Consider the following 23597-nt stretch of genomic DNA (forward strand, 5'->3'; position numbering starts at 1 on the left):
AGCTCCTCAAAATTCCCCCCCGCCACTCCTGGTCGCTTGGAACCAGATTTAAACTCACCAGCAGCGAGTACCTAATTACAAGTCAATTTCTGCAGCTTCATTGGGTTAATTTCATTGCTGGTTGAGTTTTATTTGGGTCAACTTCTGCTGCACTGGCCATTACTGCTTTAAATTGTCTATTTTTTATTGCCCATTTGAAACTGTAAGCTGCCTCTAAAGCTTTTTCTGGGGTAGAAGACAGGGGATGCTTTTCAAAATAATAAATAACCATCAAGAATTTCTCTCAAGGCCTTGATTATTCTTTCAAGGCGTTGATTATTCCCCTGTCCCACATTTGTAGAGGGGTGGGGAATCTCAAAGGGCCACAGGACCAGTAAGGTTGAGCCCATCACAAATTGTTCAAGCTGCAGACCTGGGAGAGAGATTTAATTTCTGAACTGATTACACGGGAGCTGTCTTTATGCTCACAGTCCTCATAGTGTTCTTATTCAGCTTTGAACTGTCCCCGCGATGCTGTGATGGGTGAATTTTTACTTTTCTGGGACACAGCCTCACCCACCTCACAGGGTGATTGTTGTGAGGATAATAATAATAACACACTTTGTAAATCGCTCTAAGTGTGATCTTAAGTTGTCCTAAAGGGTGGTCTATAAATCGAATGTCGTTGTTCTTTCCAAAAGGTAGCAGCCTCTGTTCCCAGGCAAAAGCCATTAATGTATTTCTCTTTGAGGGTTTCAAATTTTTCTGGTGCCTTTGCTTTCATTTTCTGAAACAATCTGCCAATCACCCTCTCCTCTCCCTGGAGCACCCTGGGAATCGTAGTTCTGTGGTGGACTAGGGATGTTTGGAAGTGAAATCTCATCTCCTCAAGAGTAGGTTGGAGGAAGGGGAACAGGAGGAGGAAGAACTTGTAACAGTTACAAAGGGGCAAAAGCAATGCATTTGAAGCAAAGAAAGGCCCTTGGGGATCAAGAACTGCTTGCTAATTTATCCCCTACCACTTCATCTTGCACAGCAATTCTCAAACCACGGACTAGGCTGCACTAGCAGGCTGCAAGAGAACTGATGGTGGGCCAACAGAAAGAAGGCACCCGTGTACTCTGAATTATCTGCTCACAGAGGCTGCCTGTTGAAACTCTGCATGAATCAGGGGTTGCTACCCTTCCGAGGAGGCAGCCTATGCAGAAGACCATCTTGTGCAGAAAGAGAGCACTGCAGACTGTGGGTAATTACCTGCATGAGTCACTGAGAAGAAAGGTCAGCTGTGAGCAACAACTCACACAGGCATACAATGGGCAACCTCCATGGGGAGTGTAACTAATTCTGCACTGAACCAACACAACTTCTCCTCAAGGCTCACTGCTGGAGATACACTGCCTTTCCCTCGAGGCATACACCCAGGGCAGATAATCCTTAATCTCTCACACACGGTAAGAGCCAACCCATCCAGGCAAAAGACTGATGCATCCTTTCAATTTTAATTCGGGGGAGGGGAGATGCTCCTCAGGTGGCAGAAGTCCAGGAAACGCCAATTTAATACCAGCTCTTTCAGAGTGCACTTCCATTAATGAAAACATAACATGACAACTGTGAACACACGCTGGATGCGATTCACCCCAAATTAAAAAACATTCTCAATTCCCATTAAGCCCCAGAGGCACAGATATTCCAAGTGTTGCTGGGCAGCTCTCAAGGGTTATAAGAAGGTATGAAAAGGCCAGTGGGGGAGGCTAGAAGGAGAAAAGGACTCACAAGTGCCAAAGAGGTGGCGAAAGATGCAAAAGGAAGGTTTTGGGAAGGCGAGAAGAAAGCAGGATGAGGGAAGAAGCAAAGGCCCAGGCGTATCTCTTTACCTGCTTTGGCCAGCATCTCAAACTCGGACACAGTCTCGCTGAGAGGCTGCATACCTTTAGGGGCAGTCTCGCTGCTGAATGAGAACTCCTGGCTTTCGTTCTGGGCCAGCACCTTGGCGCCACTGGCCCGGGACGGCTCGAAGAACATCTTTGGCTCGATATCTAACTGAAACTGTTAGCAGGGAAAAAGAGAATTAGAAACAGAAGAATCCAAACAGATCCTGGGCTGGGCAAAACGGCTCAAGACAACTCAGGAGCTTCAATGGGTACAGGGCGCTGCAGCTCACACAAGATGCTGGTGTTGTCCTGGAAGATGCAAGTCTACGTCCTGCATCCCTTTAAAAGCACCTGTCTTCAACCAAACCCACCAGCTCCAGAAGGTGACCCAGATTTTGGCAAGCCATAAACAGCATGTTCTGTAGTCACAAAAAAAGCCCTGCTGGATCCAGCATCTTGCTTCCCACAGAAGCTAATGAGAAAACCTTTAAGTGGGGCACAAAGACTAAAGCCCTCCCTTCCCATTTACATCCTGCAGTCCCTGGTATTTACTGCCTCTAAACACAGAGGTTCCATTTAGCAATCTTTGCCAATCACTATTGAGGTACGGATTGTCTACTGAATTCGTCTCTTCGAAAGCTGGTCAAAACATGTTTTGGTAATGAGTTCCGTAAGTGACAGCGCACAAAGAAGGCATTACTTTCCTTTTTCCCCTCTATCCTGAATTGTGCCACACAATCACAGAACAAATTCTTTCAGAGGGGTGTGCTCTGCTACACCCCCTATTCTAGCTTTTACATGAAGTACACAAAGGCATTTTTCTCCAGCAGGGGACACCCAGCTTGCGGTACCATTGTAGAAGAGTACATACAAAAGTTGGGACCTTAACTTGCTTGTCTGCTTCAGCTCCTTGTGTGTTCTCTGCTGGTGGTGATTATTCTGAATTGTAAAGGCAGACTATAAATGACATAAATAAATGAAATAAACCTCCTTGACAGCAGAGCGTGTGTGGGGGAGAGAGGTGGAGCGGGAAGTCAACTGGCTTGCTCTTCAGAGGATGACTAAAGGACAAGAGAGCCACCTGGAGATAAGATGGGGGAGTATGTGAAGTCAGGGGATTCCCAAGCTATACAGAAAAATATCATTATTGAGTCACCAGAAAAGACCCTCACAAACTGGCTGTGCATGTGCCGGGAATGCTGATAACAGCTAAGGGTCAGTTAAAGGAACTCAGTCCCTGACAGCTTAGAGAATCCTGGACAGAGAGGCTTGGATGCTGGGGAAGTTGATACTTCCTCCTGCGATTTCTTCCTCTCTCTCTCTCTCTCTCTCTCTCTCTCTCTCTCTCTCTGTGTCACACACGCACACACACACACACACAAGCTTCTAGTAAATATAAAGTGGCCAGTTGTGGATTTTCTTCCAATTGGCCAATGCAAGCTGCCCCAACCATCCTGGAAAGGAGAGGTATAAATATTTCATTTAAATGAATTGTCTGTTCCTTAGCTCTCCCGGGAGCCTAGCTCATTCTACTACAGAGGGGAAAACCCAGCAGTAGATACTCTGAAGTTTACAACACCTAGAACATACAGCGTTTCGGCCGCCTGCCCTTCAAAATTAGCAAGCGCAAGCCAGAAAGCACGATTACAGATATTAGGAATAAAGAAAACTCCCTCTCCCAGCAGAGAATGTTCACCTTCTGCTCCGTTTATTAAGCTTAATAAAGTGCAAGCCATGACAGCACTAAAAACAATATTAATAAATACAAGCAGGAACTGCAGTGATCTTGCTTGTTTCATTCCCACTTTGAGTGGCTATTAATGTAAAGAGAGAGCAGGGAACCATATTGAAGAAAACAAATTAAGTACAACTGAAAAATAAAATTCAATAAATGGCCACTGGGGGATGCCGGACGTCCACGATACAGAAGACGCAAACCACTCTTGTTCCTACAAGCAACTAATTCGGTTTAACAACATTTTAAACACCTCTGGCCCACATGGGTTAGAACACAAAATAAAATAAAAATGAACTTGTTTATTTTAGCTATGTATGGTTAGTAAAAGAGTTTAAACACAGATAAAACAAAACAATTAAAAAGTAAAATAAAAACCTTAGCCTGGGCAGCTCCATGTTCCCCCCACCCCAAACAACACAGAAGTCCTCAACAGACAACCTCCAGGTGATTCAAGCAAGAGAGTCAAGCAACAAGTTGCGCAGTGACTGGCGTAAGTCGTGCCAACGGAAAAAAACTTGGCATGCACCCTCTTCTTCGGCATCATCAAGTCTTTTCCTGACTCTCAATGGGGAGAGGCAAAGAGTCATAGGGAACTAAAATCCTTTTCCCCTTAACAGTAAAGAGTCCAGTAGCACCTTTAAGACTAATCAACTTTATTGTAGCGTAAGCTTTCACGATCCACAGCTCTCTTCATCAGATGCATGAGAGAGCTATGGCTCTCGAAAGCTTATGCTACAATACAGTTGGTTAGTCTTAAAGGAGCTACTGGACTATGTATTGTCGAAGGCTTTCACAATGCCAAGACCACGGCAATACAGCCCGGAAAAGCCACAACAACCATCGAGCTACTGGACTCTTTACTATTTTGCAACTACAGACTAACAGGGCTCTGGATCTTTCCCCCTTAAGGCAGTGGTACTCACTCGGTCGCTCCTGGAGAGCCACATTTGCATTTCCCATCAACCAAAAGAGCCAAAGAAGTACCACATGCCATGTACATCAGACAAACACACACACACAAACAATATAACACGCATGAATGTTAAATATGTAACTGTAGTGGTTTGTGAATCTGGAGGAAGGAGAAGGGCTTTTCTCCTTGCCTTGATGCTCTCTCCTTAGCATAGCAGCTCAAGCAAGTGAGATTGCCAAAGCCCCTGGAGCAGGGCCAGGTGGCTGTGGAGAAAGGGGAGCAAAGGGGCCCACTTCTTCTTCTCTGGGGCTTGCTGTCCTGGTGGTGGTGGTTTCTTCTCTGTGGCCCGCTTGTTCTCTTCTTGGGTTCTGGGATTAGAGGCCAGGGGGACGAGCTCTTTACTTTCATCCCTGGTCTAAGTTTTGCTCCTCAGGAAGGCTCATAGCTTACCCATCCTCCAGTTTCAAGATGTGAATCACCTGTCGACTAAAAGTCCTCGCCCTCTCTCCTGAAACATGTGTTGGGTGCCACACTGGGGAACAGTGCTCAGAAGAACTGAGTGAGTATCACTGCCTGAAGGGAAACTTTAATTCCACAGTTCCTCTGGCTTCTGAAACTCACACAAAGTGTATCTTGAATTGGTCATTTAGGAAGGACGAAAGAATCAATTAAAAGAAACAACAAACTGAAACAGCAGCAACCTTCAGGGACTGGCTACAGCTATGCCAAAATTACCAACCTGGAGGAATATGAATATTTAAGGAAGAAGCACAACGGGGCAAGCTGGGCCTCGGAGCAGGAGTTGGCAACTAGCAGCTTCAGAGCTTTACCTGGCTCCTTGCGGCGTGACATATGCCACCACTTCCCAAACTACCAACTCAGAAGACAGACGGAAGATGTGGAGGGTAGTGACTGCAGCAACAAGGTGTGGTGCATGTGTGGTTGCCAACCTTCATGAAGTGACTGGAGAGCTCCCAGAATTACAACTAATCTCCAGGTGACAGAGATCAATTCCGCTGGAGAAAATGGCTGCTTTGAAATGTGGACTCTACGGCATTATACCCTGCTGACGTCTTGCCCCTCCCCAAACCCAGCCCTCCCCAGGCTCCACCACCCCCTCAAATTCCAGGAATTTCCCAGCCTGGAGCTGACAAGCCTAGGTTAATGGTACCAAGGATCTTGACCCAGGGTCTGTGGCCAAGTCTCAGCATTCCTAGTATCTTGTAGGGAAGCTGTTGGCCTGATACCCACAGCACTTTGGCACCACCCACACAGATGGTCAAGGGTGGTGGTGGTGGTATTACTGTCCTCAGGTCAGCTGGGGACGGATGACAAGGACTGCCAGAGATCCAACTGCTCTGGTAAAGCTGCCACTTCTAACTGGGTTCCTTACTAATTGTGTCTGGAGACAGAGAGGTGTGCTGTCTGACTACGGGAGAGATGGCCTGATGACCTCTTGGCCACTGGCTTCATCACTTGCCACCAGGACAAGTGGAGGAGAGGGAGAAGGAGCTGGGGCCAGAGCCCACCGCCCTGCACTGCACTCTCCAATGGGCCTCTAGTAAAACTCTTGCATCTTGGACCTTAAAGTGAGTTGTGCAGCAGAAGAGGCTGGGATCTTAAAAGCAAGCATTGGGTGGGGAATGAATGGTGAGGCTTCCAAGTGTCTCTCCTAAGTAATCAGAATTTCTAGCGCTCAAGATGGCTTTAGCAACATTCTCTTAATTTAATCTCTGCAGAAACCTGGTAAAGGGTCATTATTATCTTACGGTGGATTGGGGGGCGGAGGTGGCGGAACACGATTTCCTGAAGGCCACCTCGTGGCAGAAACAAAATTCAAACTGGGAATCTTCTGGCCCCAGGGACTGTCAGAATCTGAATGATTTCCTCCACTACTGAGTTCAGTTTCATGAACTGTGAATTTAAGACAGTTACGCCCAAGGATGTGGCAGGACTAGGGGTGTGGCATGTGACCTGGAGCACTGAGGGTTTTGGGTGGAATGGGTCTGATTCCTCAAGTCAAGCCATGAGCTTTGCTGACTTTCAAAAACCACCAGTTAGATAAATTGAGAGAGGATGGGCCTAGTGATGGAACCTCCATGTTCAGAGGCAGTTCACCCTCTGAATTCTAGGTACCAGGGAGATGGAAGATGAGGAAGCCCTTATGCATGTCCCTCTCTAGCGGGCCTCCCAGAGGCATTTTGGCTGAGATAGGATGCTAGACAAGATGGATCTTGGCCTGATCCAGCCAGCCCAGATTCAAGAACCAGCACAGGCTCAATTAGACTCTGAAATTTCCATTTCTTAATGAGCTGCCACAAACGGCAGGAAAACAGCGGCAAGAAGCAAACTGCAATGCCTTGCCTACCCTGACAGAGCTGTTCTCAAACATCTCCACCGTCATCTCCTCCTCCTCCTCCTCTTCCTCTTCCTCCATCACCATGCCTGGGAACTTCTCGCTGTCGCAGAACTGGAGGAAGATGGGGGCACGGGTCGAGTTGCGCTGGATCTCCACTCTCAGGATGCCGTCCCGTGGCCACTTGTCCCGCACATGCTCCAAGCAGTTGATGGGCGAGCGAGAGAAGGCGATGTGGATGTAAGCCAGGATGAAGAGAACAAACAGGGCCTGGTAAACAAGAGACACAGAGGCGTTAGGTCAGCTGGTTTCATGGCTCCTCCTCCCCAGACACTATGATCATGTGAATTAAGTCAGGAACCTTCCTGGTTGCCTGTGGCAAATCAGGGCCAGCTCTAAGCAGTCGGGCAAGGATGTTTTCACAATACGCAGTACGAAGAGCCAATGTGGTGTATCAGTTGAGCTTTTGTGAGTCACAGCTTGCTTCTTCAGAAGTGAGCTGTGACTCACGAAAGCTCATACCCTGCTACAAATTTTGTTAGTCTTATAGGTGCTACTGGACTCTTGTCTTGGTGCAGTGGTTAAGAGGGCAGGGACTCTAATCTGGAGAACCAGGTTTGATTCTCCACTCCTTCGCTTGAAGCCAGCTGGGTGACTTTGGGACAGTCACAGATTCTAGGATCTCTCTCAGCCCCACCCACCTCACAGGGTGTTTTGTTGTGGAGATAATAACAACATACTTTGTAAACCTCTCTGAGCGGGCATTAAGTTGTCCTGAAGGGTGGTATATAAATCGAATGTTATTATTAATGTTATTATTTTCTACTACTACAGACAGTCTAACACGGCTACCGATCTTAATCTATCTACTGCTACAGTTGCAGACCCCTCCAAAGAGGAATGTGAAGTAGTTCCCAGTGACAAAGGAGGTAGTCTTGCTTGCGAGAGGAACCAAGGAATAGCCTCTCTGCATTTGCTAACAGCAGGCCAACACTGGCATTTCAGGAGAAAGACCAAAGGGGTTAAACAGCCCAATGAATCATTTACCATGCCTAAGATAGTTTCACATTTTATTTTTATTTATTTTATTTATGTCATTTATAGTATGCTTTTCTCATTGAGACTCAAGGCAGATTAACATGGTGTGAGTCAGCACAATCAATATCACGACATTTCAATATACGTGTAACATGCCATTTGCAAGATTTAAAGAGAAAGAATGAAAAGAAAGGTTTTAAGATTTAACAGTGCTGAAACAGAGCATAAGCAAATTTCGTGACTGATATTTTATTTATTTATTTATTAGACTTTTTTATTATAAACTTTTATTAACAAATAACAATTCAACATATAAATGAACTTACAGACAATTTAGAACTATTTAGTTGTAGTAACAATACTTATTATCAGGAACTTACATAATAAAAAACACAATACTTCAACGAGGTTTTGAGTATTTAAAAACAAGCTATGATAATGATTGATGGTTTTTGTGGGTTTTCCGGGCTGTATTGCCGTGGTCTTGGCATTGTAGTTCCTGACGTTTCGCCAGCAGCTGTGGCTGGCATCTTCAGAGGTGTAGCACCAAAAGACAGAGATCTCTCAGTGTCACTGAGAGGTGTCACTGTGACACTGAGAGATCTCGGTCTTTTGGTGCTACACCTCTGAAGATGCCAGCCACAGCTGCTGGCGAAACGTCAGGAACTACAATGCCAAGACCACGGCAATACAGCCCGGAAAACCCACAAAAACCATCGTTCTCCGGCCGTGAAAGCCTTCGACAATATGATAATGATTATATCGTGAAGCAACCAGAGTTAGTTACTGATTGTATAATTCTAGATTTCGGTTGAAGATTATTCTTTTATTTATTAGACTTATAATCCCACTCTCCCCGCAATGCAGGCTCAGAGCGGATCAAAACCCGATTAAAACACAATACAATATACAATAAATAACAAATAGCTAAACACGTATTGAACAACATAGGAACTACGCAGTAAGCTCATACTTACAGCAACAGTAGTGAAGTCTATTGTCCTTCACTGTTTACCGTAACAGGAGTGAAGTCTGTGGTCCCTCCTTATCCCTTTACTGATGGATGTCTTGAGGCCACTTTCTTCCCTCTGAGCAAAAAGCCCTCTTGAACAATTTAGTTTTGCATCCATCACGGAAAGCCAGGAGAGAGGGAGTTTTCCTAACCTCCTCAGGTAAACCATTCCATAAAGTGGGGACCACCACAGAGAATGCCAGCGTACAGGCAGCCGTCGATTTTGCCCATGTGAAGAGTGGCACCTCTGCAGAAGACGCTGTTCAGATGAGCGAACTTGCCATGGTGGAATATAGGGAGAGAGAGGCAGTCCCATAGATACAATGGACCAAGGCCATAGAGAGCTTGGTGAGTGATAGCCATCGCCTTGAATTGGGCTCGATAATTGATAGGAAGCCAATGGAGTGACTGTAGAATGGGAGTAATATTCATGGTTCTGCTAGCTCCTGATAATAGCCATGCTGCAACGTTCTGCACCAACTGGAGTCTCCGAGTTAACTTGGAGGGAAGACTAACACACAGCACATTGCAGTAGTCAAGTCTCGATGTTACCATGGCATGGATCCAGGTGGCCAGATCAGCCGTGCTGAGGTAGGGGGCCATCTTCCAGGCTAGGCTGAGTTTGTGGAAAGCATTTTTTGTAGCTGCCTTAATTTGCTTTCCTAGAAGTAGCGCTGTATCCAGTATAACCTCTAGGCTCTTTACTTAGTCTGCAAGGGTCAGATGAACTCCATCAAAAGTGGGAAGCACCATGTCCTTCAAGATCTCTACCTTCCCAACCAGCATCCCTTCTGTCTTGTCTGGAATTGGTTTCAATGTGTTTGCTTTCAGCTGTTTGACCACAGCTGTCAAAGAGCGATCTAAGATCTCTACTGCATCCCGTGGTAATTTTGACAGTGAGATACAGAGCTGGGTGTAATCCGCATACTGATGGCATCCAATTCCATAGCTATGAATGAGTTCTCCTGGAGACTTTACACAGAGGTTGAACAACATGGGGGATAAGATTGCACCCTGTGGAACTCAGCATGATAATTCCCATTATGCATTAGTCCCCAACAGCTACCCTTTTGAGTATGTTCCTTGAGGAACAATTTAAACCAGTCTAAGGCACATCCTTTGAGACTAACTTCTGCCTCCAGGTGCCTCAACAAGGTGGCATGGTCTACTGTATCAAAGGCAGCAGATAGGTCCAGGAGGAGCAACAAAGAAGCACGGCCTTCGTCTATGTTCAGGCGGAGATCATCATCTAGTGCCACCAGAGTAGTCTCTGTCCCATAGCCCAGCCTGAATCCCAACTGAAATGGGTCCAAAGCACCAAATTTATCCAAGACCTGGAGATGGTCTCTCAATCATTTTGCCCAGAAAGGGGCAAATTGGAGACAGGACAATAATTGGCCACATCTTTTTTGTCTATGGATGATTTTTTAAAGTATTGGGTGGATAACCACCTGTTTAAGAAGTCAGGGGAAGGTGCCCTGAGTTAGTGACTGATTTACAACAGACCTCAAGGGCTCATTTATGTGGTCTTTACATGATTTTAGCAGCCAAGATGGACAAGGGTCCATTGTACAGGTTGCGACTTTCACAGATGCCAGGATCCTGCCAATATCCACTGTTGTAAATGGTTTAAAGAGGTCCAGATGGTTTAATGGGTTTTTCTTCAACCTCACCTATATTAAAGCTGGATTCCAGCGTATTCACACTATTTTCTCAGCAAAGAACTTTGCAAAGGCATCACAGCTAATGGTTTGTTCTTCAGACTGGAAAGATTCAGATTTAGGCGGTAGGATATGATACCTTGAATAACTGAGATGGTCGCAAGCTGACTGATGCAATGGTTGCAGAGAAATAGCTTTTCTTTGCTGCCCTCACTGCCGCTTCATAGATCTTCCAATAGGCTCTGTAGAACGCTCTATCAGTTTCAGCGCAAGTTTTCCACCAGCGTCTTTCAAGACATCTTCTAGCCCTCTTTAGGTCACCCAGAAGTTATAAAACTTCAGTGTAATTACTATTTTTTAAAGGTAGATGTTATTGTGAAACAGTGAAATCAATCTATTTGTTTTTGAAATTAGCATATTTTTTTCTCTTTTAGTAAAATCTATGGTTTACAAATATACTCAGCCAATATCTAACCAGCCTGTTGACCAAATCATCTTTTGGACCAGTCAGATGGACAACATTATGATGGACCGCTTTCAAACATGCCCCTTGCTCCCTCACCCCCAAAGAACTGCCCCTCCTACCTATCCTGTGTGTCACAACGGTGGGAAGCACACCCATACGATGCAGCTGTCAAGGCTGCTGTGCTGGCCTAGACAGCCACCTAGTGGCTGATGTTGAAACTTTGGCTCTGCCAAAAGCAACCCACAATGAAAGGACGAGTACAGGTAGAGTTTAATCCCCGGGAAGCTCTTTGATCTTTTCAAACACTTGGATTATTGGCCTTCTTAGTCAGTGGCACAAAATAACCTCTTCCCTTTGTTCTTGTACACGGGCAAAGAAGTAGAGTCAACCATGGGATAAAAGAACATGGTTCTTTGTGGCATGATACATACGGAAGCTGGGCTAGGCAGATCCAGGGAATGGCAGGAACTGCCGATCTGCAAGCTGGGAGTTGTAGCTGCGACGAAAAACATTTGAAGCGCTGCTGTGGTGTGCCTTGCAAAGAAATCAACAACAGTTAACTACCCCACAGAACGTCTTGTTGGTTTGTAGCTTTAAAATAATGGGAGGGCGGAAAAAGAAGTCCCCCCTTCCAATTCCCAACACATCCCCACCTGGTTGCCTACGGCAGATTCTTACTAGCCACGCAGATGAGAGGCTAATCAGGAATAAGCCCAGGGAACGATCTACTGTGCCAAATAAGTAAGATAGCCCAAAACTGTCAGCCCTGAATGCAGCAGGAAGATCATTCTCAGCTGTAGATTACAGACAACACACTACCCCAGGACTCACAGATCGTCACTGGTGTATTTTATTACCTTCACTTACAGCCTGCCTTTCTCACTGAGACTCAGTGTGGGGGACAAGAACGGTATGTTCATTCACTGGCCCAATTCAAGGGGCTGGTCTCAACTGTTAAAGCCTCAAATGGCCTGGAAGAGAAGCCAACCCAGATATTGTGTTCAGCTCTTCAGGGTCTGCTTTGTGACACCCCTCCCCAAACACCTTTCAGAAGTAGGTTAGGGCTTTCTCAGTGGTAACTCCCCGCCCCTTCTCCTGTGCTGCCCTCTGACTGTCTACCACTGAATAAACAGTTTCCAATAAATAAATAATAACTGATTTTACTAATTCCCTCACCCACATGCTAAGGTCATTTGTGAAAGAAAAAGATTTTGAGCCTGATGGCCTTACCTGGATTTGCCCTCACCACAGGCTATCATTGTTTTTAAAACAGTAGAGTCCAGTAGCACCTTTAAGACTAACCAACTTTATTGTAGCATAAGCTTTCGAGAACCACAGCTCTAGAGCTGTGGTTCTCAAAAGTTTATGCTACAATAAAGTTGCATCTGACGAAGAGAGCTGTGGCTCTTGAAAGCTTATGCTACAATAAAGTTGGTTAGTCTTAAAGGTGCTACTGGACTCTTTACTATTTTGCAACTACAGACTAACACGGCCAGCTCCTCTGGATCTATTGACCATTGTTTTTTTAAAAAACTGCATGAACAAAATGAAACCAAAATGAAAACAAAATGAAACCAAAAAACATTTCTAGCATATCTGTGGGAATGTCTCTCCCCCTGAAATCAACCACGACAGTTTCGCTCATCTGGGCCTTCGCATCAACAGGGCCTTCTGCAGGTGGCACCCTTCAAAAGGGAAAAAGGAACAGCTTCCTATAGATGCACTTTCTCCTTTGTGACCCCTGCCTTATGGAACGGCCTGCCCAATGAGGTCAGGAAGTTCCCCCCTCTCCTGGCATTCTGCAAACTGTGAAAAACTGAATTATTTAAGAGGACTTTTAAACACAGAGGATAAAGCTGTACTGAAATGAAATTGTTCAGAAAGATTCTTTGGTAAACTACAGACTATACTAATCCATATAGTACATGCTGTCTGTTGCTGTAAGCGTGATCCTACGGCGTGATTCCTAATGCTTATGCTTTGTTTTAGATTGGTTTCAGTTCTGTCATCAGAATTCTGCAATCCAAACCTTGATTGTATTGTTTATTGGACGTCCCGTTCCTATTGATTTAAATTGTCCTGTGTCTCAAGTGAGAAATGTGGGCTATAGATGATGTAAATAAATAAAAATAAAATAAATAGCAGCAATACAAAGCATTTCTATGGCACTATATTCAGTTTAGAAAACAGTTCACACGGTATTTTAATGATCTTTGTAACCGCTCCACGAGGCAAATCTCGGTAACTATCCCAGGGAACTACAACTGGTTTGGAAAGCAGCAGCTTCACTTTTTAAACAGCTACAGTAGAGAACAGGTGACTTCGTGGTCCAATTCAAGGCTTCAGAACCCATCGCCGTCTGGGACCCACAGGTCTGAAAGACACTCTTTCCCCAGTCATGTTTAAACCCCAGGCACGGGGGGAGGAGGGAGATGAGTTAAATGGTGTTGACTGTGTTTTGTACGCTTTTAATTTTGAAAAAGTAAGCTGCCTCAAGCCACAAGGGAAAGGCAAAGTGTTAGTATTTAGTATTTTAAATACGTAATGTATTAATAAATATGATGAATGGGGAGGAGAGGCTGAAAGAGAGAATGCTCGCCAAAAGCCACTGTTGGAAGAGACGCGGTGAGCCGTGATTCCTAGGCCATACTCAGCCCACTGAAGCTCTTCCTCCACCCCTTAAGCAGCTTCACAGCTTGCCAGGAGCATCCAGGTGGTAGAGTCAACGCTACCGAAACCTGCTCAACAGCCAAGGGCCAATAAGACCAGGGAAGCGGAAGGGCCACATGTGAGCGCCTGTCTGCTTTCGACGGCTCTGCCTTGAGTGCTGGTCCTTCCTATGCCCAGCAGAGGTGGAGCCCTCAAAAGCATATATCCAGGTGCAACCCTCAGGATGAAGCAGGTACGTTCCTGTTCCCAACCTCTGGCTGACAAGTGCAGAAGAGTTACCTTTCCAGCGACAAAGAGTCCTTCCTGATTTAGCAGGACTTGGGGTTTCACGTTTGCTCTCACTCACACCCACCACTCTGCTGCATCTTCACTATTCATCCACTTCCTGGTTTCCAAGGACATTATGAGCACCTACCACTTTGCTAAGCACTCAGCTAGACACAGCCTTCGCTGGATCGGGAATGGTCAGCCAGATTTCGCAAAATGTCTCAGCAAAAATGGAGGTGGGCTGGTCAAAAGAATGTGAGGCGGGGCCAGTGCTCAGCTTGATTGAATTTGAGCCCCCCCCTTCAAAGGTTTCTTCACACCACTCCCATACAAATTATTATTGTTGTTGTTGTTATTGTTCGAATTATCCGAAACACAATCAACAACAAGCAGAGGTCACGTTATTATTGATCGGCCTTGCTAAGCTGATACAAGTTTCCACCGGATCCCTAAGTATCAACCAGATATCGGCGCAATATGTACGCTGTTCCAAGTAGCGCCGTCTTTTGCAGTTCAGTAGGTGTTATGTCAGAAAGCTGCACTTTTTCCATCTGAATTGCGAAGTTTTTCGAGATGGTTCCAAGTGCCCCGATGACCACGGGGGCTACTGTTGCATTCTTCTTCCATAGTCTGATGGTTTCTATTGCCAGATCTCTATATTTAATCTTTTGTTGTTGTTGTTCTTTTTCTTCGACTCTGGCATCCCCAGGAATTGCAATGTCGATTATCCAGACTTTTCGATTTTCCATGACTGTTATGTCTGGTGCATTATGTTCAAGACGCCGATCAGTTTGAATTCTGAAATCCCACAAGATCTTGACTTGTTCATTTTCTAGCACCTTTTCCACCTGATCTTCCCATGGATTTTTTGATACTGGCAAGTTATACTTTTTACACAATGACCAATGAATCAGCTTTGCGACCCTGTCATGTCAAGCTTTGTAGTCCGTCTGTGCAATTTATCATCATCCTCCTCATCCTCATCCTCATTGTGTTTCTAATCTGCTCTCCCTGCATGCGGGCTCAGAGAATACAACATATGTAATATAACACAACATATTAATTTAAAAGCAGATAAAACATCAGTAAAATCAAGACTAGTTTCCAAACAAGGACCATTTACATCTCCAAACCCTCCTGGACCAACCAGAAGCTATTCCAGCTTTCCCAGACTTTCCCTTGTCTCCTGGCAAGATTGCTTTAGTGTTCTACTGTGCTTATTGCCTATAAAAGAGCTTCCTCCCCAAATTGCACATGGCCAGCATGTGCCATCCTGCACCTGTTCATGTGCCAACTTACCTGCTTGCCTCCTATCTCCTATGCCCTGGGTTCTGACATGCTGATCACACGTTGCATCACTCCCTCTTTATTGTCTTGGATTTCTAACAGATAATGATCCCCTTGCCAAGCACCTTTCCTTGAACAACCTCCAAGTCATAACTGGTATGCCAGTCTAAAGATCAAGACCTTCTCACGATTCCCTAATGCAGAAAAAGACAGGTGATACCCTCCAGCCCGTCTTCTTTGTCTACTTCTTGCCCTCCCTTTACACACTTTTTGGGGTGGGGGTGTAACTACTGGGTGGGTGCCAGAACATGATACTGGTATCGATAAGCTGAAATGTACTAAAATACTGCTCTGCCTGCTTGTCTGATGCTTTTCAATAAACTTATCATGTTATTATTATTATTCATTCAATTTATAGCCCTCCCTCCCCGCTCCATCACTTTTCATTTCCATCTCAAACCTCTAGGTGTACATTATTCATTCACTTCCATATGAACTTGGGACCCGAATCCTGCGCACATAGATGAGGAAGTTTTCATGTGCTGCTCTGAGCACGTTTGGTAACCACAGTGCTGACAAAATTTCTTGTCCACCGTGTTTAAAGATCACGTTTCTGACTATATGTCCTCCCAGACTTTCCAACAACACTCCTCTTCACGTTCTCCATTCCTGATCTGCAGCCCACTGGTGACTCCTCTCACCCTGCTAGTTTTCTGCTGATCAAGCCACTTCCTCCCTCTGCCCCCTGCAGTTTCTTCTAAAAAATCGAATCCTTCCAAGCCACCCCAGAGTCACTTTTCCTTCATTATTCTTGTTTCTCCACTGCCATCTGTAAAAAGAAGCCCTGTCAGATCACATTAAAAGGTCCATCTAGTCCAGCATCAAGTTTCCAAGCGGTTGGTCTGCATTTAGAAGCAGACCACCCCTCTACATGCAGGTTCCAGAATATTCCATCAAGTCCAGCATCCCATTTCCATAAAGGAACCTATTTCCAAAAAAGCAGCCAGTAGGAAGCCCCACAAGCAAAATATGTCATCAGCTCTCCTTTCCTCCTTCAAAAGAACGGGTAACCAGACTGACTCCAAACCTTCAAGCTCAGATACATCTAATTATTGCTGACAATGGATTTCTCCTTTTCAATCAACATTTTTAGCCCTCCTTTAAAGCAGTCTGCTAGTGGCCCTCACCACATCCTGTGGCAGCGAATTCTGTAAGACTGTTACGCTACCCTTGCTTCCTTATCTCATCTTGCTGACCTCGACCCTGCTTGTTTCTCAAGCAGCAGCTCTCAAAATTTTCAAAGCCAGGAGGCATGAGAAATGGAGGACAGGGTCTATGGGAGGCCAACTGGCAAATTTGGACTTCCCTCTGCATAAGGCAGAAAATAGCCACAAAATACAGCCTGTTGCTCAATGATACTATATATTTATAAACACTAAAAATGAGAAATAAAGTCTAAACTTGGTCAAGGCAAGATTCTTGTGTTTTATGTTGAAGGGGGGAAGTAGCATGGGGCTACTCTGTAAGAGGGTTTCAAAAAGCAGGGTAATTTTACAAGTTCAGAAGGTTTGAGAACCACTGCAAACAAGACAACAAGCCAGTCCCCTGGGAGCTAACGCAGTGCTTTCAATTATTGAATGCATTTTTCTTCTCCCCTTCCTCTACTGAGCTCTGGATGACATATATGGTTCTCCCCTCCTTTATTTTATCTTCAGAATCATATTCCTTTTGTTTGGTAAACCAGGTGCCAAATATATTTAAAACACAAGTACCAGGGCCCATCTGCCTTCCCAACCCAGTCCCACTATTACCTTGAGGAGTACAAAGAATTCAAAGATGCGACGGAAGGAGGGTGGGAAGAGACGGGCATAGGTCACAGCCATTTTGAAGAACAAAGCGTGGAAGAGGCGATCACGGACGTTGATCAGGGGGTTCTGGTTGAGGTTGCGGACCCCCCGGTTATTCCCTGCAGGGGCTCCAGCCCCCCCATTGTTATTCATTGGGTGATGATGGTTATTGGGTTGATTCTCCGACATGTTGAAACTCCTGGCGATATTCACTGCAAACTCTTCTGGAACAAAGTTCTCAGTTTCGCATGCGTGTAGAGAGGGTGATGGGGGCAGGGACTCTAGAAGCAGAAGGCACTCAAGATGGGAGGTAGGTTTAAAAAAAATCCCACAGAGGACCACTTCTACTCCAGTGGGGAAAATAAACTAACTCTACAACAGAGTATTCTACATTCACAAAAATAGTTTTGCTCTGAATGTTTCACTAACTATGGAAGCAGCTGGGGGAGGGGCAGGACCCCAAAACCAGGTACCATAGGGTAAGATAGAGAAATAGACAGATACTAAACTTCCTAGTCTAACTAAAGCTTGGACAGTTTGCTTGGGCAGAACTAGAGGGGAAGAAGTGGACACAAGGGTTTATGAGGGGGGGATAAAAGGGGGGCTTGTTGCAAAGTAAAAGAGTAATCAGCCTGAGAGGGGCTACTCTACTTGGAAAGGGGATGAAGAGAAATCAAACCTTCTTTCATGGGGAGCTACTATCAAAGGGCTTATTCAAGACAAAGCAGGGCAAGTTCTGGGAGAGGGGCTACCCCAAAAAGAACAAAATGGGTGGTGGTCAGTAGATGCCTTGGAGGGTAATTTGAATAGCTTTAGCAGGAATGGGAGACAATCTCCAAGGGACCAGAATGTTATTTTGTGCTGGACGTAGAGAGAAATTAAACAATTTTTGGAAGGGCCTGCTCTGTGGAGTGGGCACCTTAAAAGGTTGGAGGGGGGTTCAATGTCAAAGATGTGAGGGGAGATAAATCTAGGACAGAAAAGGAGAGACAGGCTTTGTCAGGAGTACCGGAGCAGAGTAAGAAAGAGGAAGAAAGACAAATTGCCTATTGGAAAAAGTTTTAGGTGCGGGAGGGAGAGACTAAAGGTTGAGCCACAGAGGTATGGAAGGGCAGGCAGGTGCGGGTTGCAGGGTGGGGGAAGGAGCAGAAGCTTTTCCAAAGACACCGGAGGGCGTTTGAAAAAGCCGACTTCAGGAAGGCCCAATTTGAGGAGAGCAAAGACGCTTCGCCGAAGATCTGAAGCACAAAAACGCCTACCTCCAAAGGCCCCAGTGGGTGAGGTCGAGGTGGGGGTTAAACCTAATTGCCTAGCCAGGGCTGTGTGGAGGAAGGCCTTAAAGAAGGAGCGGCCCTACCTCTCTCTCCTCTTAGAAAGCCGAGAAACGGACTTTGGTGAGGGGAAAGGGGTAGCGCCCCTCCCCCGTTTCAGGGGGGCTTAAAGGCCCCGGCTAAGGGAGTGAGGGCTGGGGCAACCTCGAAACTAAGGCGTGGAAAGGGCTCGGCCAGCTCTCCTCCGCCCCAAACGGCCACCCCTCCACCCACGGTTCCCCCCCAAGGGCCAAAGGGGAGGGCGGTCCGGGAGCGCCTCGTCCTGCTTCCTGCCTCCTCTCAGTCCCCCTTCGCGTCCGCCCGGCCCGCCGCCATTTTCTTCTCGCTCCTCCTCCGCCCTCCCTCTTCCCTTCGCGCGGCCGCTTGATGACGTCAGCAAGGGGACGGGAGTGGGGAGGAGGGAAGGGAAGGCGAGTCGCGAGCGAAAAGGATTCTGGGTGAGGGGAAAATTTTCTTCTCCTCTGAGGATGCGGTCGAGTGCTTGGGGAAACCAGACACTTCCGGTTCCCATTTGAAGGTGCGGGTTTTTTTGGATACTTTCCAAAGTACCTCCAAAATCACGCAGTTTTTAGAGGGCGAGAATTCTCCGAGGGAAGCTTGTTAAAGGGAAAACAACAGGGAGAAAATGCATCAGTAGGAAAAATGCAAACATGCTTTCCTTTTCAGTCTCCTCCACTTCTGTTTCTCCCTACACCTGTTGATTTTCTGCCTTAAAGACTCACAGGTTTTTTTATTCCAGCCATGAGCTTTCCTGAGTCGTGCAAACTCATGCTGGATTTTTTTTTTAAAAAAAATGGTGAGTCTTTAAGGTGCTGCTGGATTTATGTTCTATTTTGAACAATCTGTTTGTGTAAAAGGTTGGATTAATCCGTGGTTTGGTTCTCCTGAGATCTTTCTGCATCTCTTGCCAAATAACGAAAAATCAATACCAACAATGCACTGAAAAGCCGTTTGAAGAAAGAAGGCGTGAAGGCAAGGGCGCACTCGGTCTTAACAGCTCGGCTCCACCCCATATGCAAAGCTGCCACCCTTCCCATCATGCATCGGAAAACATTTCTCTGTGCACGTTCAAAAATTCCAAAATCTTCCTTCAAAATTAAAAAAAAGAAAAGGGGAAAAATGAATCACGATTGGTTTTAACCTTAATTGTACAAGAAAGAATTTTTAAAAGAAAAAAATTCACCATGACCTTCTTTTCTTAGTACTTACATGGTTTATATAGCTGTGGTGGCAGATAGCAGTTTGTGCTCGCTTCGGCAGCACATATACTAAAATTGGAACGATACAGAGAAGATTAGCATGGCCCCTGCGCAAGGATGACACGCAAATTCGTGAAGCGTTCCATATTTTGCCTCTCTGCCAACCACATATTTTCCAGCGTTCTCTGTATGCTGTTCTGTTTTGCAAATGACTTTAAACACTTTGACCTGTGTATCTGCCTCTCTCTATAAAACATATTGCAATAGACATATATACCAAAATATTTTGACAAATGCTTTGAGCACACTTAAAATATATATTTCACTATATATGTTTAAAACGTTTGCAATATATTTGCATTTTGCAAAATAGACAAAAGCAAGTTCCATTTTATTCCTTAATGTTTGCTCTCAGGTACATGTTCTTGGAAGCGCAACCATGGACCGCTTTTTGTTTTGTCTGTTTAAGTTCAAATGCTGCGCTGCTCCTTTGATTGGGAAAGCAGTGGGAGTGCTGAACCTCTTTCCACCCCCCCTTTCCTTGGTTTACCCTGGTGGATCTGTTAGGGTGTGCTCCTTTTATCCATCTACTTTTTTTTTGTGGTGCCCCGAAACACCTGCTCCATGTGTTTATTGTGAAATTTGTGGACACAGATGTGATCTTTGATCAATGTGTGTGGGGGGGGAAGGGGGCAGTTCCCTTGTTAAAAATTAGGAGAATCTGTGTCTTGGTCTTGGATCCATGCTTTAGCGCTCTGGCAGTGTCACAAAGCAATAGATCCATGTTTTTCGTGTGCAGTCCATGGACCACGAAGTGATAGTTTATTTTATTTATTTACTTCATTTAGACCTCACCTTTCTCCCTAATGGAGGAAACCCGTCATTCTCCTCCACTTTATCCTCACAACAACCCTGTGAGGTAAGTTAAGCTGAGTGTGGGTGACGGGCCCAGGGTCACCCAGCAAATTCGAGGTTTATAGAAGATCTGCCTCTTGGATCAGTGGGTTTGCATATGGCAAACTCCAATGGGACCTGAAGATCTCCCAGAATAACAATTCATCTCCACACTACAGAGATCAGTTCCCTGGAGGAAATGGGTGCTTTGAAGGGTGTGCTGTATGGCATTATTCCCTGCTGACATCCCTCCCCAAACCCCACTGTCCTCAGCTCCACCCCCAAATCTCCAGGAATTTCCCAACCTGGAGTTGGCAGCCCTATTTTTTCCATCATAGCATCATCACAAAATGTTCGTTCTATTTGTGTGTGCGTGTATGATGCATTCACGGACATTCACAAGATATGTGATTTCTTATTGGTTTCATTAGAATCTGTATACAAACTGTACAAATCCTTGAGGATCCATATTTCTAATTCTCTCTTTTTTTTTTGCTCTAAGATGAGTACATTTTTACCCCTTTTTCCTTCAAGGAGTTCAGGGTGATGTACATTAATCTTCTCTCCTCCGTTTTATCCTCACCACAAACTCTGCGAGGTAGGTTAGGCTGAATGTGTGTGACTGGCCCAAGGTCCTCCAGCAAGCTTCATAGCAGAGTGGAAATTTGAACCTGGGTCTCATAGATAACTCTAACCACTATACAACACTGGCCTTTTTGCTCCTCCCCTTGAAGTTCATAGATCTTGATGTAATACGCAAATGCACGATGGATTTTGGTAGAATCCATGTAAAAATTGTAAGGATGTGTTTTTTGTTTGCATCATGCCAATACCACAAAGCATTGGAGATGTGTTTTTTGTACAGCCTATCAATGTTGTCAAGATGTGTGAATATGCAGTGGAGTTTGGTGGAGTCTGTGAAGATCTCTACCTTGGATCCATGTTTCTGTGCTGTGGTAACACCACTAAGTTCTGGATAAGTAGGCCTGCTTCAAATATATTCGTGCCTGTCCTCTGAGATTCCTTAGGCATCTCGCTGCTTCTCTCTATCAGATAATTATTCTCTTAGCAAGAGGTACACCCAACTTGTCTGGTTCAGCTGTGTGTACGATAGGCAAGTAAATATTATTACAGAATCTTTGCTTTCATTTTATCCTTTTTTATTTACAGTTTTTAAAATTGTTTCAATAATTTTATAATACAAACATACAATCGATAGAGTCCAACTTATAACTTTGACAATTAACAATTAAAGAAGACATTGGTTGTTGGGGGTTTTCCGGGCTGTATTGCCGTGGTCTTGGCATTGTAGTTCCTGACGTTTCGCCAGCAGCTGTGGAACTACAGGAACTACAGGAACTACAATGCCAAGACCACGGCAATACAGCCCGGAAAACCCCCAACAACCATCGTTCTCCGGCCGTGAAAGCCTTCGACAATACAAAGAAGACATTCTTAATGAGATTTCTATACATCTCACACATTTAGCAGTATTTTCAGACATTAAGAATAATAAGGGAGTGAAAGATTATCGCTTAAGTATCATCAATAATATGCGAATAACTTATAATATTCCATATTTGGAATTGTTTATTTCAATTTATCATTATTTGTAAGGAATTCTAGGACTGGGAACTATTGTTTGAGAAAATGGGACTTATTCTTTTTTATAACTATTCACACCTTTTAACATGGACTGACTTCAGTATAAAAATCATAAGAATTTGGGAGAATCCATTTAAAATAATCCAAATCTGACTTCTATCCTGTCTCTATAAATTGAAATACACATAAACACACACACAATTGCAAAAATTATTTTGCAAAACATTGCATATATATGTCCATATCACATTTTATTTTGCAAAATTTATTTTGTTCAAACATTTAAACGTTAAACATTTTGAGAAAGATAGAAACACTGCAGAATATTTTATATATCAAGATAATTTGCATTAAATATTCCATATTTTGCCAATTCTCTGACCTTCTTCATGTGCAATTACTATAATCAGGTGTTTTTGTCAGTCTGACTAGAATTAAAAGCCTAACAGAGGGAAGGAAGCTTTCATGCATAAGAATTTTCTTCCAACACTGGATTCCCTTTATTGTATATACATATACAGGGCTTTTTTCCAGCAGGAACGTGGTGGAACGGAGTTCCGGAACCTCTTGAAAATGGTCACATGGCTCGTGGCCTCGCCCCCTGATATCCAGACAGAGGGGAGTTTAGATTGCCCTCCGTGCCGCTTGCAGCATGGAGGGCAACTAAACTCCCCTCTGTCTGAAGATCAGGGGGCGGGGCCACCAGCCATGTGGCCGTTTTTGACAAGGGAGATTTAAACTTTAACCCCCCCCCTTTGTTCCAGCTGACCCAAAGTTACGTCGCTGTGTGGTCGTGCGAGTGTGCGTGCACTTTGCACTTGCGCATGTGGTACCAGGCACGCTACCTCCCACCAAGAGTTGCTCCCTGTACTGGCAACTCACTGAGTTCCACCACCTCTTTTCCCAGACACACAAGTGCTTCTTTTCAGTGATTGTATTGAATATTGCAATATGGGTACCCAGCTTTCAAAGGAGCCTGAGTACCAAAGAACATAAAGCTTACAAGCAGTTTGAAAGACATTTTTTTCAGTCCAAAAGGAACGGCCTGCCGATTAACTTGCAATTGGTCATTACATACATATGATCTCTACAGTTCTTTCAATTGGCTACTTCTCAGTTCTCTAACCAGTCTCGCGATTTTGCATCTGTCAATGTAACTTTTTCATTCCCCTTATTTGGTCACTATCCTCTGCTGACTGAATTTCTCACTTCTTGCTGACTTTTAAACTTTAGAATCAAGAGTTATGGATACAGTGAATGTGCTCTTCTTGTATCTTTTCCTCTCTTCTCATGAGACAGTAGCTCAAATACTGTGTTCTTATCTAAGTTCCCTAGGCAACTGAGAAAAGAGAAACATTTTGGGCCAGTTATGCTGTCCTGAAGCAACTTTCAGCAAAGATGGAACAATGAAAGAGAGAAGGGGAGGGGGCTTGCAAGCACTATTAATTCATTCCAAGAATATG

The 23597-nt window shown here is 44.8% G+C and overlaps 1 protein-coding gene and 1 non-coding gene across 3 annotated transcripts in view; one reads left to right on the top strand and one right to left on the bottom strand.

Moving 5' to 3' along the window:
- Window positions 1-18748, bottom strand: part of TMEM259 (transmembrane protein 259) — a 35363-nt gene extending 16615 nt beyond the window's left edge. The window contains exons 1-3 of one of the 2 annotated variants that reach the window (XM_054980211.1): window positions 17070-18748; window positions 6870-7127; window positions 1908-2025 (exon numbers count right to left, since the gene is read on the bottom strand). In XM_054980211.1, coding sequence (XP_054836186.1) covers window positions 1908-2025; window positions 6870-7127; window positions 17070-17294 — 601 coding nt within the window. In that variant the 5' untranslated portion in view covers window positions 17295-18748. Of the gene's footprint in view, window positions 1-1853; window positions 2026-6869; window positions 7128-17069 lie in introns of both variants that reach the window. The other variant, XM_054980210.1, reaches the window with a different exon arrangement.
- A 932-nt stretch (window positions 18749-19680) lies between these two features.
- Window positions 19681-19787, top strand: LOC129331533 (U6 spliceosomal RNA). Its single transcript, XR_008597186.1, has one exon. It is a non-coding gene; the product is annotated as a U6 spliceosomal RNA (small nuclear RNA).
- Window positions 19788-23597: the final 3810 nt, after the last annotated feature.

Source organism: Eublepharis macularius, chromosome 5, assembly GCF_028583425.1.
Source record: "Eublepharis macularius isolate TG4126 chromosome 5, MPM_Emac_v1.0, whole genome shotgun sequence".
In the NCBI taxonomy this organism is placed as follows: Eukaryota; Metazoa; Chordata; class Lepidosauria; order Squamata; family Eublepharidae; genus Eublepharis; species Eublepharis macularius.